The sequence below is a fragment of the Rhineura floridana genome, chromosome 12 (genome assembly GCF_030035675.1).
Source record: "Rhineura floridana isolate rRhiFlo1 chromosome 12, rRhiFlo1.hap2, whole genome shotgun sequence".
NCBI classification, from domain to species: domain Eukaryota; kingdom Metazoa; phylum Chordata; class Lepidosauria; order Squamata; family Rhineuridae; genus Rhineura; species Rhineura floridana.
This window is the reverse complement of record NC_084491.1, coordinates 2,344,934-2,363,822: the sequence shown is the minus strand read 5'-3', so window position 1 is coordinate 2,363,822 and position 18,889 is coordinate 2,344,934. Positions and strand designations below refer to the sequence as shown.

General features: G+C 47.6%; 1 protein-coding gene across 4 annotated transcripts in view; it reads right to left on the bottom strand.

The window, feature by feature from the left end:
- Positions 1–430: 430 nt before the first annotated feature.
- The window catches only part of ARHGAP25 (Rho GTPase activating protein 25), a 56,219-nt gene continuing 37,760 nt past the window's right edge, over positions 431–18,889 (bottom strand). For all 4 annotated transcript variants that reach the window (XM_061592456.1, XM_061592454.1, XM_061592455.1 and 1 more), the window contains 5 exons: positions 17,285–17,358; positions 8,241–8,362; positions 6,593–6,795; positions 2,256–2,845; positions 431–965 (listed from right to left, as the gene is read on the bottom strand). In XM_061592456.1, coding sequence (XP_061448440.1) covers positions 767–965; positions 2,256–2,845; positions 6,593–6,795; positions 8,241–8,362; positions 17,285–17,358 — 1,188 coding nt within the window. In that variant the 3' untranslated portion in view covers positions 431–766. The remainder of the gene's footprint in view (positions 966–2,255; positions 2,846–6,592; positions 6,796–8,240; positions 8,363–17,284; positions 17,359–18,889) is intronic.

Here is an 18,889-nt window from a genome sequence, read left to right as displayed (position 1 = left end):
TAATGCCAGGATTTCATTTATTTATTTGTTTATTTATTTGGTTACATTTATATACCGCCCTTAGCAAATAGCTCTGTACACAATCCCCAAATGTGAAATCAGCAGAAGTCTTTCCAGTCTCAGTCTATAGCTGCCTTTCCCAAGCTAGTGCCCTCCAGATGGACTTTAGCTCTCAATGGTTTTTTGGGGGAGAGCTGAATTGGAGCCTTCCTCCCTCGTCAATCAGAGAACCCCTTGGAGGCCCAAAACAGCTTCACTCATCCTCCGCCTTGATCCAGCCCTTCCCCAGATCATTGGCCACTGCCAGTCAGAATCACCAAGGCAAAGCAGTCATGTGGAATTAAAAGGAAGGCTGAACAGTGTACTGGCAAAAATAAATATAGTGGGGAATGGTGGTGGTGGGGAACCAGAAATAGAAAGAATGCTGGGATGGCAGTTCTTGTGATTTGGGGCACAAGAATTGAATTTTTAATCAAATCAAAGTTGATTAAAATTTCCCTGGGTTATTGCAAATAGAGGTGCACATGGTGAGGAAGAGGAGGAAGTGGTGGTTGTGATACAGCCTGAAGCTCTCCAGCATCTTCTAAGACAGGATATGAGCCTTCATGGATTCACCGGCATTCACCAGGCCTGCCACATGACCTGACCCAGCACATCAGTTCCATGAAGGAAGGGGAGCCACTGTGCAAGTGACCTTGAAAAAGGTCCCCTCCCTCCCGTGCACGGTACATTGCTAGTTTGCACTCAGAGGAGGGAGTCCTTCCCCTTATTCAGTTTTTGATGCAGGTTGATTCATAGATTTTATGGAGTCTTCTAGAAGCTTGTTCTTCTTTTCAGTGTCAACCTGGGAACATTTGATATTCTGAAATTTACTTTCCAGCTCAGCAAATTTGCTCTTTTCTTTCTCAATCTCTTCATTTAGCCTCACCACTTTGGCCCAGACTTCATAGTTTTCCTTCTCAAGGCTGCAAAAGAAACAGGAAGTGACATCAACAGACAACTCCAAAGTGCAGAGGTCTCCATAACACTGAAGGAGGAAGGATTGGAAGTGGGGCCTTGCCTTGATGGTCACCCTTGTTATATTGTACAGTCAGGCACAAATCAGTCATGGTGTGAAGTGGCCACCATCTGCAGTAGACCTGAAAGGCCCTTAAAAGCAGGGAGATGAGGAGGGGCACAATCCACCAGGCATTTCTCCTGCCAAGCACTATGAGGGCTACACAGGAGCACATAGTCAAGATGGATGGACAAATGTCTCTCATGTCCAGCACCACTTGAACTCTTCATCATCTCTCCCTTCCTTCTTTAAAAGAAGCATGTTTCTAAACAGAAAAAGTGGCCTTGTAGCAAACCAGACCATTGGTCTACCTAGCCCATTCTGTCTTCTCCAGCTTGACGATCAGCAATTCTCTGCACTCCCAGTCCAAGAGTTTTTCTAGACAGGTTACCCAGGGCCCTTTTAACCAACTAGAGATGCCCAGGACTAACCCTGGGACCCAATGCTGGCCCAAGAAATTTTGAAGGCCAAACAGTCCCTTCCCACCCTCTTGCTGCACCATCTAGACACCAGTTCCTGCCTCTATCTCATCCTCTCTCATGTCTTGTGGTGCCACCTGAGGAAGGCTTCGCCCAACTGCATGCAGGGCCTGCCCTGCTACCTGTAAAACAGGTGATTTCCTGCCCATGGGGCCAGTAAGCCTATCCCTAGAGAGGCTACCCACTGAAACTCTGGCAGGCATGGCATATGAGACAGGGGCTCAAACTAAGTTCTAAATCCACAGGCAGTGGATCCACAGGGGCACAAAGAGTTCTTTCAGTGAGCCTTCCACTCCAGATGTTTTGGACTACAACTCCCATCTGCTCCAGCCAGCACAGCCATGTGATGCTGGGGCTGATGGGAACATGGCTGTGCAATGCTGGGACTGATGGAAGTTGTCATCCACAACGTCAGGAGGGTCCAAGGTTGGGGGAGGCTGCTATAGATGGTTCCAGTATCCAGCAATAGTCACATTCTGTGTTTGTGACGTTACCCATTAATAGTAAATGGCATATGAAAAGCATGCCGGTTGAGCAATTTGAAGGCAGTAAACAATTGCGCACGATATTGCTTATTTTCCATTATTGTTTGGAGCACTGGGGTAGGGGGAGGAGGGGAGAATCTGGATTGTTTCTTATGCTTGGTAGGAATATACAGTTGTAAAAACACAATCGTTAGCTTGAGAGAGAAACTGAATCAGTTGAGGTATTTACATTACCTCCTGATTTGCTCCTCGTAGTCCTTCTTCTGGGTCTCCATCGCCTTTTTGAGCTCTCCAATCGTCTTCAGAAGCACCTCAGTGTCCTCTGAATGGCAGCTCTCATTTTCAGGACTGGGGTTTGCAACTGTGGCCCCATTTTGCCCAGGACTAGAAAGTTCACTTGTTTGAGGACCCTTCCCTGAGCTTTCACTAATTAGGGTTAAGGGGCTCTTATGAGTCTGTTTGCTAGTTTCCAACGCAGAACCGCAGGTGCTGAGAGAGTCTGAAGCCTGTGGGAAACTGAGAAGCCTAGGAAGTCCCTGCGACAAAGTCCTTTTATGACTGCCTGTGGAAGAAACAGGGCTGGGCTGGGCTGCGGGAGACGACCAAAAGTCACTACTGAAAATCTCATGTCCATCAGTGCTTTGGTTCCCTCTGTTGGAAGAAACATTCACAAAACATTTCCTGTTTGGAAGTGTCTGAGTCCTTTTCCGGGGTTCTGCCGTCCACGTTCCCAGAAGGTCTTCCGGCTGCGGCTCCCCATTACATTCTGCCAATGGATCTGATCGAACCGTTAGTTCAGAGCTGGAAGCGTCAAGATTGTACTTCTGAAAGGAAAGGCAGAAGTATTAAAGCAAAGACACCGCACTAGATACTGGGGAGGGGGGAGAAGCCATGTTAGTTTTTCAGGCGTAAAGTAAAATCTGAGGTTGGGTGTCTGATTTTCATCCCAAAGGGGAGCTAAACTCTCCCCTTCCTTTACTGTACCAGCCAAGGGCATCCACAGGCACTTTTCCAGGGGGTGAGGGGCAAAGTAAAACACTGAAATGGGGGAGCAGGCTAGTTTCCCAGCAAAACAAAAAGCAAACAAGAGAGGATACTGCCTGTACATCTTACTCCTTTTTTATTGTATGGTGATGCTGATTTTAATTGTCTTTTTGATGTTTTCAATTACTTGTTTTTAATTGCTTTTGTTGAGAATTTTAATGTTTCTTGCAAACTGCTTAGATTTTGTTGCAATCAAGTGGTATATAAATTATCTTAAATAAGCAGACTAAATACATTTTGCCTATCTGTATGTCCTTGCTCCCGTCCCAAGACTCCACAACAAAGCTTTTCTTTCAAGTAACACAGAGAGAGATTTAATTCAGGAACGCTCAGGCCATGCTCAGCCAGCATCTCAGGGACAGAGGGTCGCAAAAAAGAGTCTCACAGCAGGATCTGGAGCACTAGACTGGACAGTAGCAATGAAGATGTCACGACAAGTCTCCTTGGCCTTCCCGCCTACCTTCTGAAAGAGCAAGGCGTGGAAAGCTCACTTGCGCGACTCTCACTTGGACACAGACGATTCCGTGAGCAGCCTATAGCTGCTCTTGTCGACGGAGGAGGTGCCGAGTTCTTGGTGACAGAATAGGGGCCTGCCCCCACAGTGCCTCCTCTCCCTCCCTTCGAGCAGGCAACTCTCTCGGCCCCTCGTGGCACATCCAGCTCTGCGGGCGGAGATGACCTCTGGTGCCCCTTCCCCAACAACCTGAGGCAAAGGGCTGGGCCCTACTCCTCATCCTTCCTCCCCCCCCCCAGCTGGCTCCAGCTCACTTGTCCCCTCTGTCGCCTCCTCTCTCTCATCTGTCAAACAGTCAGACTCCAGTCCAGACCCAGTTGGAATGGCAGGGCTCATGACACCATGTCCCACAGCCTCAGGCGTTCCCCAACCCTAGCTCCACTCCCAAATCCAGTTGGAGGATTTCGGGGTTCTGAAAAAAGACAGTCTCCCCACGCCTGAAGTTTCTCCAGCCATTTCCATACCAGACATTTATATAGCACTCTATATGACACTTTCTCAGTCTTGGCTTTCCCCAAAGAATCCTGGGGACTGTGGCAGGTTAAGGGTGCTGAGAGTTCTTAGGAGACCCCTCACAGAGTTATGGTTCCCAGCAGCCTTCCCAAACTACAGTTCCTGGGGTTCTTTGGGGGAAGCCATGCCTGTTTAAAGTGGTATAAGAGTGCTTTAAATATATGCTATGGATATGACCATAGGTTATTCTGCGAATTCAGGAGACGTAAGGGCGGGTAATGTTCAGAACCAGGACTCAGGACTGATTCACCCATGGTTGGACCCAATGTCACTCACATAATGACACTGAGGGAGAACCACATGGCTTGTGCAGTTTGTATGACTCATTCCCATGAGTGACAGCTCTGAAATTAGGCCAAGAGCCACATGTGGGTTCTCTTAGGGCTGCAGGCTGTTCACCCCTGGCTTACTGGATTAAAGGCCAGCACCAGCGCTTTAAATCGAACTTGGAAACAAACAGGAGGTAACCATAGAATCATAGAATAGTAGAGTTGGAAGGGGCCTTTAAGGCCATCAAGTCCAACCCCCTGCTCAATGCAGGAATCCAAATCAAAGCATTCCTGACAGATGGCTGTCTGCCTGTTGAATGCCTCCACTGTTGGAGAGCCCACTACCTCTCTAGGTAATTGGTTCCATTGTTGTGTTGCTCTAACAGTTAGGAAATTTTTCCTGATGTTCAGCTGAAATCTGGCTTCCTGCAACTTGAGCCTATTATTCCGTGTCCTGCACTCTGGAGCAATCGAGAAGAGATCCCAGCCCTCCTGTGTGTGACAACCTTTCATGTACTTGAAGGGTGCTATCATATCTCCCCTCAGTCTTCTCTTCTCCGGGCTAAACATGCCCAGTTCTTTTAGTCTCTCCTCATAGGGCTTTGTTTCCAGTCCCCTGATCATCCTTGTTGCCCTCCTCTGAACCCGTTCCAGTTTGTCTGCATCCTTCTTAAAGTGTGGTGTCCAGAACTGGATGCAGTATTCAAGATGAGGCCTAACCAGTGCTGAATAGAGGGGAACTAATACTTCCAGCGCTGCTGAAAGAAACCTGGAATCAAATGGTCCCATATGGGGACACCAGACAGAAGTCTAGCTGCCACATTTGAAACAAGTTGGAATTTCCAAGCTATTTCTAAAGGCTGCTCCACAAAGAAAGCTCTGCTACAGTTAAGCCTGAAAGTATCTTCTGTAAGAAAGGGCGCAGTTGGTGAACCAACCACAGCTGAGAAAAGGCCCTCCTGGCACCTCCACTATCTGAGAATCCTGGGAAAGCAAAGAGCCCAGAGGCAGCCCCATGCTGCATACCTGCTCCTCCGCAGACTGCAGCCTTGTCCAGGGTAAGGTAAGTATCCTCTGCCAGATCACCTGAATTGCTGACTAACAGTGTCCCAACCTTGCCAGGATTACGTTCCAGCTTTCTTGCCCCAACTGTTCCTGATCTAACACCAGGACCTCTCAAGAATCAGGGCACAAGTCATAATGTGTATGGCATCAGTATGCTGATGACACCTCAGCCCAAACCTCTGGGTGACCTCACCAAGTGGTTTCACACCTGTGTTAAAAAGCACTGGCGATAAAATGGGACCTAGGGGACCCCATAAGGCAAAGGCCATGGGGAAATCTCACCCAGAAAGTGCAGCTGGTACAGGATCGTAGTCCATGACCATTTAGCCTACGATGGCTCCAGGTTCATTTCCAAACATAGTTCAAATAACTGGCTATGATCATTGGATTTGGGAATGCTTTGATTTGGATTCCTGCATTGAGCAGGGGGTTGGACTTGATGGCCTTATAGGCCCCTTCCAACTCTACTATTCTATGATTAAAGGCCTAAAGAAGCCTTCCCCAACCTGGTGCCCTCCTGGTTGTTCTGGACAACAGCCCCCATCACCCCCCAGCCAGCATAGCTGTGATGGGAATTCTAGTCCAAAACAGTCAGGAGGGCACCATGTCAGGAAAGGCCACCCTATATATCTTGTGGAACCAGAGACGGCTGTCTGACCCACCAACTGCCCTTACTCCATGCCTGCTGCTGCCAGAGGTGTGGCTACTGCTGATGCAAAATGGGGCCTGTTCAGTAGCGATGCCGACGCTATGGAGCTCCCTTGCATTGAGATCTGCACGGGGCCCACCCTGCAAGCATTCCAGTGCACCTTGGAAACCATCTTGTTCCCCCAGGCTTTTGGCTTAATTTGCTGTTGAAGTTTTGTTGCTGTGACTGGTTGGGGGTGTTGGTTGGTTGGTTTGCTGTTCTGCTTCATTTGTTTTCATATGGCTACTCCTTTTTTAAAAAAGACATGTTGATCATTTTTATTATCATAAAAACTGCTTTGTTAGCCTTTCCAGCAGAAAAATAGCCTAAATGTATTAACACAAATAAAATAATATCGACCAATTAATGTACATCACCCTAAGCTAGAATGGGTAGAATACAAATGTCATAAATAAAAGTGGCTCACTCACACTCATAGGTATCTGCAACTACACAAAGGGGTTGAAGGAACACTCACTACTTGCCGCAGGGTCCTGTTCCCTGCCTGGGACATAAGTGGCCTTTGTGCAGCATCCCAGCCTACTGAGCTGCGAGGCACTGGGGGCTTCTTGGAGTCGCTCTTCTGGAGGGGTGGAGAAAACGCCACATCTTTAGATACAGGGAAGAGCTTTGCGTGGTCACTGATCATTGCTGTCATCACTTTCTGGATCTGAGGAGTGCCTGCAGAGGGAAAAGGAACATGCTAAAGGGACACACCAGCTCATGGGCTTAGGTAAAAGCCTGGAACAGAGAATCGCACTTTTGATGGTAATAGTATTGAGAGCTGCCTGGGCCTGTGACCTGCTAGGAGAAACAGGAGACGCACTATGGATGGAAATCATCCAGCCTTGGGCGCTTGGCCAGCTCCTTCTGGATTCATTGGTGCGTGTGGAATTCCAGGTAACGGCCTGGAACGCCTGGAAGCAGTTGCCACTAATTCCTCCTGGCAAGAAAAATGCAGCTCCTGAAGCAGCATCCATAACCTCACATCCAGACTTAGGAAACAGTTGAGGCACTGAAAAGTGTGTGCATGCTTGGGTGTGTGTGTACACACAGGAATACATGTCAAAAAACTGTCCGCCTTCCTCCAGCGCCTCCCGACAACTGCTTATGCTGCTGGTGAATATTCCAGCTGCTCCTCTGAGCTTCTGTGAGAGGCAGGAATTGCCAGCATGGATGGGGCAAATGTCCACACAGGGGCTGGAGCCCACAGGAGCCACATTGGTCTGGGCAGGAAACAGACTTTTGCGTACTGTGGCTCAGGGTGGCCAAAGAGATAAACTGGGTGTGCGTGTGTGTGAGGACTGAACACTTTGATAGTTAAATAAGGGAGATGAGTATTTTAAAAACATCACTGTTTTTGCCGCTGTTGATATTATTAATATAGGGTTATAGCCAATGTTAGGCATACTGAAATGAAATGGACTGCCTTCAAGTTGATTCCGACTTATGGGCGACCCTTTGAATAGGGTTTTCATGGTAAGGGTATTCAGAGGGGGTTCCCCATTGCCTCCCTCTGAGGCTGAGAGGCAGTGACTGGCCCAAGGCCGCCCAGTGAGCTTCATGGCTGTGTGGGGATTCGAACCCTGGTCTCCCAGGTCGTAGTCCAACACCTTGACCACTACACCACACTGGCTCAATTAATGCACATTAATGTGTTTTAAATTGTTTTTAAAAAATGTGTTTTTAAATTTGTATATTTGTTTTTAATGTTTTAATTGTTGTAAACTGCCCAGAGAGCTTCAGCTATGGGGCGGTATACAAATGTAATAAATAAACAAATAAATGCACAGACTACCTTTGATAAATTGAATTCAGTGGGTCTACTCTGAGATAGAACTTAGTTGCATATAACCCAAAGCATTGCCTGCTATAAGATCAGAGCAGGATAAAAGCGGAAATAAAAATAAAATGCTTAAAGGTGATTTATAAACTCTATGCAGTTAATCAATGTATAGTTCCTGTTTCTATATATCTGTACAATATCAACTTTGTAGTAAAAATCAGTACGTTATGTTGAGATATAGGCACTTTGCCAAATGGAATGTGCCCTTTTGTATAAATGAGGCACCTAACTACAACTGGATACCAGCAAGTCTGATTTAAACAGCAGCACCCCATTGCACCTCTCATAATGGTTGCAGGATCTTCCATCTTTGGTCTGATGAGATTCACCCCAAACACTGTTGCCAGGTTCTCCACACTCATCTTGTTGGTGGTAGAGCTCTGCTGGACTTCATACAGGAACCTGCCATAATTCAAGGGCAAAAACACAGGGAAGTGAGATGCCAACAAAGATAAGTCCATAGTAGTTGTTGTTTCTAAAAAACAGATGTTTATCTGTGTGTCGAGGGGAACAGAGCGTGGCTACTGGCCCCAATCTTTATGAACTCAGGGTGCCACCTGGGAAAAAAAGTGTGGAATCAGACCTCGTGCATATTGAGATGTATATGTGTACACCCCTCTGCAGACAAATGCTGCCCTGGGTTCCTGCTGGGAGGAAGGGCGGGATATAAATCTAATCATAAATAAGTAAAATAAATAAAGTCATAAAATATATGGAGGTTAGGAATGGGAACAGCAGGTTCCCTCTCTCTCCTCTGCCCCCGGCACAGCAGACTCATCTGCACACAGATTAGATGTAACTGGAGGGAACTATTAGCTTGTCTGCTGAGTATCTGCTATGGATCTCCAGGCCCGTTGCAAGGGGCACATTCTCAGGCACACCATCTGTCCATAGAGGGCACCAACTAGGTTTGTCAGGCCTTACCTTTGCCCAGCATGAACAAGTGCACAACCTACTGAAGGCCCGTCTGCTGCAGGAAGTGGAAATTTTAATCTTCCATCCATCCCAGGACATCAAGGAAGCCACACGCAGAAACAAAAAAACACATCACCACACTATATGAAATAATGTGCACGTTTATACCTTCCACACTAAGGTGTAGCCTGTAATGCTTGACAGAAAGATGCTCTTTTTTGCCTCCTGCACATCCGCATGGGGGGTGCAGTGCTTCAAAAAGGTGTGTTTCACTGTCACGTCCTCCCATTACTACCCTTAGCATGAAGAGATGCAATGAACCACACCCTACACAGGGAAGCAATGCCGCTGCGCTTCTTCCTGTTCAGGCACTAGGAAAGCCTCTGCACCCACACACACGCAGACAGCCGGGTATCTCTGTGTCCTTAAAAGACCCCTGCTCTGGGCGGCTCCCTTGACCTCTTTCTGTATCTCTCCGAGGGAAACTCCATGGCCCCCAATTGTTACTGTTTCAAAACTTTGTTTATGTGATGTTGCTAACACTTGCCCTCTTTTGTGATAGCAGGCCAAGAACCAGGTGTGTTTTTAAGCCAAACAAATTTGTTTAACAGAGGATATGAGCAAACAAGAATACTTTTGACCTCATTTTCAAGCTTGTTTTTACAGATTGTAGTTCTGCAGTTCTTATAAAGTACACTCCTTGAGTTTCTCAAACACCCAAAGTATTATTATTATTATTATTATTAACAAGCCCGCCCTCCCAGCAGGAGTCCAGGGTAGCAAAGTAGAGGCCTGCCTCTCTACCCCTCCAACCTCAAGACTGAAATGCCCATCTCCATTCTCTTCCTAAACTCAACCCAATCCACCCTGCCTAACTATCACTTCCTTAGATATAGAACCCCTCCTTCTCTCTCAGCCAATCAACCCACAGCATTGACCAACATTCCATATTACTCATTCCCTCTCCCTTTGCTAATTACCCAATATATATAATCCAATGCCAAACTCTTCTGTAACTATCAGAATGCAGGCATTGAAGCATTATATTCACCTCATTTCAGCACATAATACAAGTAGAGGTCGGATATCCCCACTTTCTAATGTGCAAAGAGGCCCACACACTACTCTTAATGGGGGGGGGGAGACCAGAACATATCAAGAAGAGGCGGCTCTCCCTCTCTCCCCCTCCCATACTGGCACCAGGGATGGGGGAGAATATTCACTAAAACGGATTTATTACCGGATTTTGACATAATCCAACAATCCACATTGTTTCAGACTGGCATTGATTTCTTGTGGCAGGTTGCGGCTATCATCAGTAGTTAAGATCCTGAAGTGACATTGGCACATGTGAACTCAACCCTAAACACATGCATTATTGCAGAAGCTTTCATGGACTGAAGTTCATGTCATTGGTTGTGTCAGGCCCAGGATGTGACTCAGGAACCAGACCAACGGCTGTAGTTAATTCGTGTTTTATTAGGGTAATGTCCAAACAAAGACTGCGTTTTCTCATGAAGCAATACAGGGATACAGGTCCTGCGGCATTGGGAGAAAGTTGACAGAGCAAGGGACTTCTTCCCACCTGTTCTTTAAGAAGGGGCCAAACGGGCGCGCAATCTTTCGCTCCTCCTTAACTGCCCCTCAGGTACTGCCCGCCTTCCCCCCTTCTCTCCTGTCTTTTCAGCTGTCTGCGTGTGCGCGGTGAGGGGGGAAGCATCACCCCCTCCTCTTCTGAAGTTTCCGATTCCAGGATGGGGGATAGGGGAGGGGCTGATGGTAAACTGCCTCCCCGCTTTTCGGCTGTGAGCAGCCCTCCCTCTTCCCCCTCTTGCTCTGAGCCTGAAAGAGGGGGAGGCGTGAGAATGTCCAGGGAGGGCTCAGGCTCCCCGTTGCTAAGCGACCTTATCACTGGCAGTTCCTCTGTTTCGTCTTCGCTCCAAAGGGGGGAAGTTCCTCCCCCTTCCCTCTGCCATCCATCCGAATACTCTTCTCCCAACTCTCCGGGATCCAGCTCCCCGGGATTGGGACCCCAGCTCTGCCTTCCGACACCATCCCCCCTCCCAGGCTGTGCCCCCCTCCCCTTGTCTGGCTTGGGACGGTGGGGAAAACGTTGATGGAAAAGTTTTACCAATTCTGGAGCATGCACATCAGCTGCATCTTCCCATGATCTGTCAGCCACCCCATAGCCTTTCCAGTGAATCAAGTACTGCAGCTTGTGGCGTCTGATCCTAGAATCTAAGATCTCCTCAACTTCAAACTCAAGCTGCTCATTTACCAGGAGTGGAGCTCCGGGAGGTTCCTCCGGCCGTAACTCACTGGGAGGGGCGGCTTTCGTTAAGAGGGATCGATGGAACACAGGATGTATTTTAAACGTGTCAGGCAGCTTCAGTCGGTACGCCACGGGATTGATTTGAGTTTCTATTTCGAAAGGACACACCCTCTTGTCTTGTAATTTTCTACATTTGCCCGGCATCTGGAGGAAGCGGATGGACAGCCATACCTGGTCTCCCGGTTGAAGGGGGGGGCCCTCCTTCCTGTGCAGGTCAGCAACTCGCTTGTACTCCGTTTTGACTTCGTTTAACTGCTGTTTCAGTGTCTGTTGCGCCGCTTGCAATTCCTTAAGGAAGTTCTCAGCTGCCGGTACCAGCATTCCTTCTGAGCTGCTTGGAAAGACTTTAGGATGGAATCCATAATTAGCGAAGAACGGGGTTTGTTGAGTGCTGGAGTGCAGAGAATTGTTGTAGGCGAACTCTGCAAAATGCAAATATGATACCCAGTCAGTCTGTTGATAGGACACATAACTTCGTAAATATCTTTCCAAAACGGCGTTCAAGCGTTCCGTCTGCCCATCTGTCTGGGGGTGATGGGCGGAGGAGAGTTTTAATTCCGTCTGCAACTGTTTCCACATTGCTCTCCAAAATTTGGCTGTGAACTGAGTTCCTCGGTCTGAGACTACGCTGTTTGGCAATCCATGCAGCCGGTAGACTTCTTTTATGAATAACTTGGCCGTTTCTTTAGCCTCTAAGGCCCCTGCACAAGGAAGAAAGTGTGCCATTTTGGTAAGTAGATCCACCACTACTAAGATGGCTGTCATTCCTTGGGACTTGGGTAGATCAGTTATAAAATCCATGGAGAGGTCCTTCCAGGGTTCGTGTGGGACAGGCAACGGTTGTAACAGTCCTGCTGGTGTCCCTGTTTGTGTTTTTGTCCGCAGACAGACAGAGCAGGACTTTACATAACTCTCAATATCCCGACGCATTTTAGGCCACCAGAAGTCCTTGGCCACGTTCTGAATGGTCTTGTAATTCCCAAAGTGTCCCGCTGTGATGGAATCATGACACTGGCGTAGGATTCTGAGCCTTAATTCCCCTTCTGGCACATATCTGGCGGTTTTGAACCATAACAGTCCATTTCTCCAGTGAAAGGTTCTTTCTGAGTCTTGACCTTGTCCCGTCTCCTGCTGATATTTTAGCATGTCTGCATCTTCTTGTTGTGCCTTTTTGAGTTCCTCTTCCCATGAAGGCTGGCATACTCCCAACGTTAATTTCTCTGGCGGGATTACGTACTGAGGCTGGTCCTCGGATTCACTTTCTTTGTATTGTGGCTGTCTGAATAAGGCATCCGCTCTCTGGTTTTTGGCTTGGGCATGGTAAGTAATCTGGAAGTTAAACCTAGTGAAGAACTGGGACCATCTTATCTGTCTCTGGTTCAGCTTTCTGGCGGTTTGGAGGCTTTCAAGATTCTTGTGGTCGGAGCGCACTTCAATTCGATGAGAGGTCCCCTCTAGGTATTGTCTCCAGTTTTCAAAAGAGTCCTTGATGGCCAGCAGCTCCTTCTCCCAAACTGTGTAGTTCTTCTCTGCAGGCTTTAACTTCCGAGAGAAGTACGCACAGGGGTGCAGCTCCTTCCCTTCTTGGTCTAATTGTAGCAGGACCCCCCCGATGGCAAAATCTGAAGCATCTGCTTCCACTACGAAAGGGCGGTTCGGATCAGCAAAGCGCAGAATGGGCTCAGTAGCAAACCTTCTCTTCAGCTCCTCAAAGGCCTCGGTGGCATTCTCTGTCCATTGAAACTTCTTCTTCCCCCTTAAACAGTCAGTCAGAGGAGCTGTTAATTTGGAAAACCCTGGAATGAACTTTCTGTAATAATTGGCAAACCCCAAAAACCGTTGTACATCCTTTTTGGTGACAGGTTGGCCCCAGTCCAATATGCAGCTTACTTTCCCTGGGTCCATCTCCACGCCTTCCGCTGAGATTCCATATCCAAGGAAGTCTAGAGACTTGAGGTCAAATCCACATTTCTCTAATTTAGCATACAGGTGATTTTCTCTCAGTCTCTTCAACACCGTCTTCACATGCTGGTCGTGGTCTTCCTGGTTCTTTGAGAACACCAGGATATCATCTAAGTAATAGATTACATACGTGTCCAACAAGTCTCTAAACACGTTGTTCATGAATTTTTGAAAAATTTCTGGACTTCCACAAAGCCCGAACGGCATGACCAGGTATTCATACTAAGCGGTCAAGAATCCTGTTTTCCATTCATCTCCCTCCTTCATTCTGATCAGATTGTACGCTCCTCTCAAATCCAACTTCGTGAAGATTTTTGCAGAGCGCAGTCGGTCCAGCAACTCTGAGATCAGGGGCAGCGGGTAGCTGTTGGGGATGGTGATCTGGTTCAATGCGCGATAGTTGTTACAGGGTCTGAGTTCCCCCCCCTTCTTTTTCACAAACAATAGTGGCGCTCCAGCAGGGGATTGTGAGGGGCGTATGAATCCTCGCCTCAGGTTTTTATCCAGGAATTCCTTCAGGGCCTCCCTCTCATTCTCTGTGAGAGAGTAGATTCTCCCTGATGGGATGCTGGCTCCTGGCACTAGGTCAATCGCACAGTCGTAAGGGCGGTGGGGGGATAAAGTCTCTGCCTCTTTTTCATCAAATACATCTTTGAATTCTTCATACTTTGGCAGCAGGGTCACTTGCTCGATCTCTTGCACTGCCCCCGCTAGGGTGTTCTTGATTCCTTCAGGTTGACAGTTCTCCTGGCAATACTGTGAGGTGAACCACACCACCGCCTCCTTCCAACTTATTTTGGGTTCATGCTTTGCTAGCCAGGGCATTCCCAGAATCACCTCAAATTTCGAGAGATCTGACACGTATAGCAAAATGAACTCTTCGTGCCCAGGGATTTGAAGTTTCACTTCCTCCGTGGCTTGTGTCACCCCTCCTGACTTCAGGGGTCTCCCATCGATAGTCTCCACAGCTAGGGGAGCGTCCAGTTTCCACCGGGAAATTCCATGACGCTTGACTAACTTTGCATCAATAAAATTTGTGGAGGCTCCACTGTCAATTAAGGCAGTGGAATTAAACACCACTCCTCTGGAAGTTGTAATCCGAATAGGCAAGACCAACACCCCCTTTGAGGGAGGTTGGATCATTGGGGGGCCTTTATACAACGCTGCCCCCAGTCCACCGGCCTGCACGTGGACTGGGTGTTCTAGTTTCCCGACGGCTCGGCTTTCCCCCCTTTCAGTCCACAGTCTCTGGCCACATGGCCCGGCTTTGAACAATAAAAGCATAAACGTTCCCGGCGTCGTCTTTCCTTTTCTTCTTCCGACAGTCTTGGCCTAGCCCCTCCCTGTCCCTCAGTTGCATTACCTGCCATCCCTGCAGTGGGAAGGGTCTTGTTGTGGGATGCCGAGGCTGAGTATCTCGGGACCTCCTGCTTCCTTTCCAGGCGCCTTCCTTCCATCCGGTGATCTATCTGTAGGCATAGCCGGATGAGCCCTGGTAGGTCAGCGGGGGGGGAGGTCCTGGCCAACTCATCCAGGATTCCAGCATTTAATCCACTCCGGTACATAAACATCAGGGCGGCGTCATTGTAACCAGTTTCCTGGGACAGAATTTTAAAAGCGTTAGTGTACTCGGAAACAGTCCCTTTAGCTTGCTTCCGAGCGCCTAGTTACCGCGCTACTGTTTCAGCCCTTTGCGGGTCTTGAAACATCTCGGTCATCTCCTGTATAAATCCTCTGTACCTTCCTAAGACAGTATCCTTTCTCACGAGATACGGAGTCACCCATTTTGCAGCTTCTCCCTCCAGGAGGCTAATCACGAAAGCTACTTTAGCCCCATCATCTGGAAATTCCGTGTGCCTGACATCCAGATATTACTCACATTGAGCCACAAAGGTTGCCAACTGATCACTTTGTCCCACGTATTTTGGGGGCAATGCAATGGGAACCTTTACTACGGCAGCTGGAGGGGCTGTTCGCATCTGGTCTATCGTGGCCTTCAAGGTTTGATTATCCGTCTTCAGCGCCTTGACTGCTGCTAGCAGGGCTTGAACATCCATCTGCAAATCAGCTACCTTAGTCCTCAAGAGTTCCACTTCTTCCGTCTCAGAAGTGGGGTTCGTCCCCCCCGCTGCTCCCTTTGACATCTTGTCCCAGTCAAGTGAAGAGAGAGTTGAGGGTGATTTAGGTGGCTCTGTCAAGCTGTCAGGCCCAGGATGTGACTCAGGAACCAGACCAACGGCTGTAGTTAATTCGTGTTTTATTAGGGTAATGTCCAAACAAAGACTGCGTTTTCTCATGAAGCAATACAGGGATACAGGTCCTGCGGCATTGGGAGAAAGTTGACAGAGCAAGGGACTTCTTCCCGCCTGTTCTTTAAGAAGGGGCCAAACGGGCGCGCAATCTTTCGCTCCTCCTTAACTGCCCCTCAGGTACTGCCCGCCTTCCCCCCCTTCTCTCCTGTCTTTTCAGCTGTCTGCGTGTGCGCGGTGAGGGGGGAAGCATCACCCCCTCCTCTTCTGAAGTTTCCGATTCCAGGATGGGGGATAGGGGAGGAGCTGATGGTAAACTGCCTCCCCGCTTTTCGGCTGTGAGCAGCCCTCCCTCTTTCCCCTCTTGCTCTGAGCCTGAAAGAGGGGGAGGCGTGAGAATGTCCAGGGAGGGCTCAGGCTCCCTGTCGCTAAGCGACCTTATCACTGGCAGTTCCTCTGTTTCGTCTTCGCTCCAAAGGGGGGAAGTTCCTCCCCCTTCCCTCTGCCATCCATCCGAATACTCTTCTCCCAACTCCCCGGGATCCAGCTCCCCGGGATTGGGACCCCAGCTCTGCTTTCCGACAGGTTGTATGAAGTGATATTCCAACACAGGCATCCACATGGTTGGGAGGGGGCGTTTTAAATGCTGAGCTCAGAGGAAAACAAAATGCAGAAATTTGCATCTGGTAAATTTTGGGACAATAAGCTGTATTTTATGTATTTTAATTTTTTTGTGTTTTTACTGTGTATGATTTTATTGTGAGCCACCCTGAGTGCCCTATTTTAGGGTAGAAGGGCGGGATAGAAATATTTTAAATAAAATAAATAATACTTTAAAAAAAAGAAAGAAATCCACTCCGAATTTTACGTTATTGTCTTCATAGTCAGCTTTCCTCTAAGCTGATGCGTTCTTAACTCAGTGGAACAAGTGCCTACAGCAGAAGCATTGTCCTTTGCAGTTTCGTTAGCAATCATGTTGTTTTTTTGCTGGAAAAAAACGCAAATGGGCAATTGCGCAAACAATCAGGAAGAAAAAAAATGGCGGATCAGTATTGAAAGCTGGACTGTTGCAATTCAAACGGGCAGGAAGCAGCTACCAAACCCCATCCCTAACCAGCACACAGGTATCCGCCTCTACATCCTTCTAATCAGAGCTTGGAAAAGTTACTTTTTTGAACTACAACTCCCATCAGCCCAATCCAGTGTCCTTGTTGGCTGGGCCTGATGGGAGTTGTAGTTCAAAAAAAGTAACTTTTCCAAGCTCTGCTTCTAATTCTGGCTCCTAGAAAATCTGCTCTGCTCATGGTTTCCTAAAAAGGGAAAAAAGTGTCCCTAGATGTTCTCGCCAGTTAGGGGACTCCCAATCCTGAGGAATCTGGGAATTAACAAATGGTATCATGCAAGATTCCCATTCTTGCAACCCAGGTTCGATTCCCTGGCGGCACAATAAACTTTTGGGGAAGGGCTATGGCTCAGTGGCAGGCATCTGCCTTGCACGCACAAGATCCCAGGTTCAATCCCCAATGGTGTCTCCAGGCAGGGTGGTGGGAGAGACCCTTGCCTGAAATCCTGGAGAGCGGCTGCCAGTCAGTGTGGGCAATACTGAGCCAGATGGACTGAGGGTCTGACTCAGTATGGCAGCTTCCTAAATGCTTCTTCTTGCAGCTTTCTTCAACAAATTGTTAAGAAGATTAAGATGTCTATCTTTAAGGAAGTGCAGGTGCCAAAGACTGGAACAGGAATGCACACACACGCTGGTGTCTGAAGGTTGATTCTCCGCCAGAAAGTCGGTTGTGTACAGGGCAACGTTTACAGCTTCCAGTTTAAAATGGTGAGGTAGAAATGCATCCATGAATGACCACCTACCGGCAGATATAACTGAGGAGGTTATAGTTGTCCTGGGGTAAAAGAGGCAGCTGCTTCGCTAGCTGCTGATGACCCTAGAAGAATATAAAGACGACCTTTCAGTTGTCACAAGCATTTATTGCTAGCGTTGTTGTTGTTACATGCCCTCAAGTCGATTCCGACTTATGGCAACCCTATGAATCCTTTTTTTGGTTGTATTCATAGGGTTCTCATAGTAAGCAGTATTCAGAGGGGGTTTCCCATTGCCTCTCTCTGAGGCTAGTCCTCCCCAGCTGGCTAGGGCCTGCTCAGCTTGCCACAGCTGCACCACCCAGCCCCTTCCTTATCTGCAACTGTCAACTGGGGGGCAACTAGGCTCCTTGGGACTATGCAGCTTGCCCATGGCTGTACAGGTGGCAGGGCACGTAACCCCTGAGCCACTCCCTGTGGGGGTGATCTTTATTATTTATTTATTTATTTATTACATTTGTATACCGCCCCATAGCCGAAGCTCTCTTTTTTACAACAATTAAAAACATTAAAAACAAATATACAAACTTAAAAACACATTTTTAAAAAGCAATTTAAAAGCTGGCCCTTTACACCCAGGAGACATGAGCAGGGATTTGAACTCTGGACTCCCAGCCAGGCTCTGCTCCCCACTGTGCTATACCAGCTATCATTGCTAGCATAAAACACCATCATTATGTGCATTGCAGCTGTTCCTCTCAAGGCATTTTTGTGAGACAGACAGTTCACTTGTGCTAGAAGTGGAGGCTCAAGAAGGCGCAATGAGTCATGTGCATCTATGGGCTGGGAGTGGGGTGTGCATGGCACTCTAGCATTGGAACACATGGCCACTTTATATCCCACCTTTCTCTATTATGAAAACCTATTTATTTTTTAAAAAAATTATGTTTAATCATTTGCATTTCTAAACAATGTACATAAAAGCAAGCCTTACTTAAAACAAATAACAGAACAATACAAACCATAAAACCAAAGACTACTTTAAAATGCCTGCTGGATCAAGAAAGTCTTTTGTGACTTTGTGAAAGAAATGTGCCTGAAGTTCAACAAGGAGAGTGCCTGTCTAATCTCAGGTGGGAGGGAGTTCCACAGGCTTGGGCCCACTGTGCTGAATGCATAGCTTCTCATCATTACAAGCCATGCATCTACGCCATGGGGGACCATCAACAGAGTAATTGGGCTGGGATATAAGAGATCAGGCAGTCCTTAAGATATCCTAGAGCCAAGTTGTTAAGGACCTTGTAAATTAATACAATATAAGAACTTTGAACCTGGCCTGGTAACATGTGGGCAACCAGCCAGTGGAAGTGTTTAAGCACTGGCGTTGTGTGCCGGCAGTCGTCTGTCCCCATCCACAGTCCAGCTGCAGCAGTTTGCAGCAGGCGCAAGGGTAGCCCCACACAGAGTGCATAATTGTCTCAAGGTTATTTGTTATTATAATGTTATTTGTTATTTAATTTAATTCTTGTAAATTGTATTGCTTTTATTGTATTTTTATATTGTATTTTTATACCTGTGTTTATTTTTCTTTGTAAGCCGCCTTGAGGGCCTTTGGTCAAAAGGCGGGGTATAAATAAAATTTAATAATAATAATAA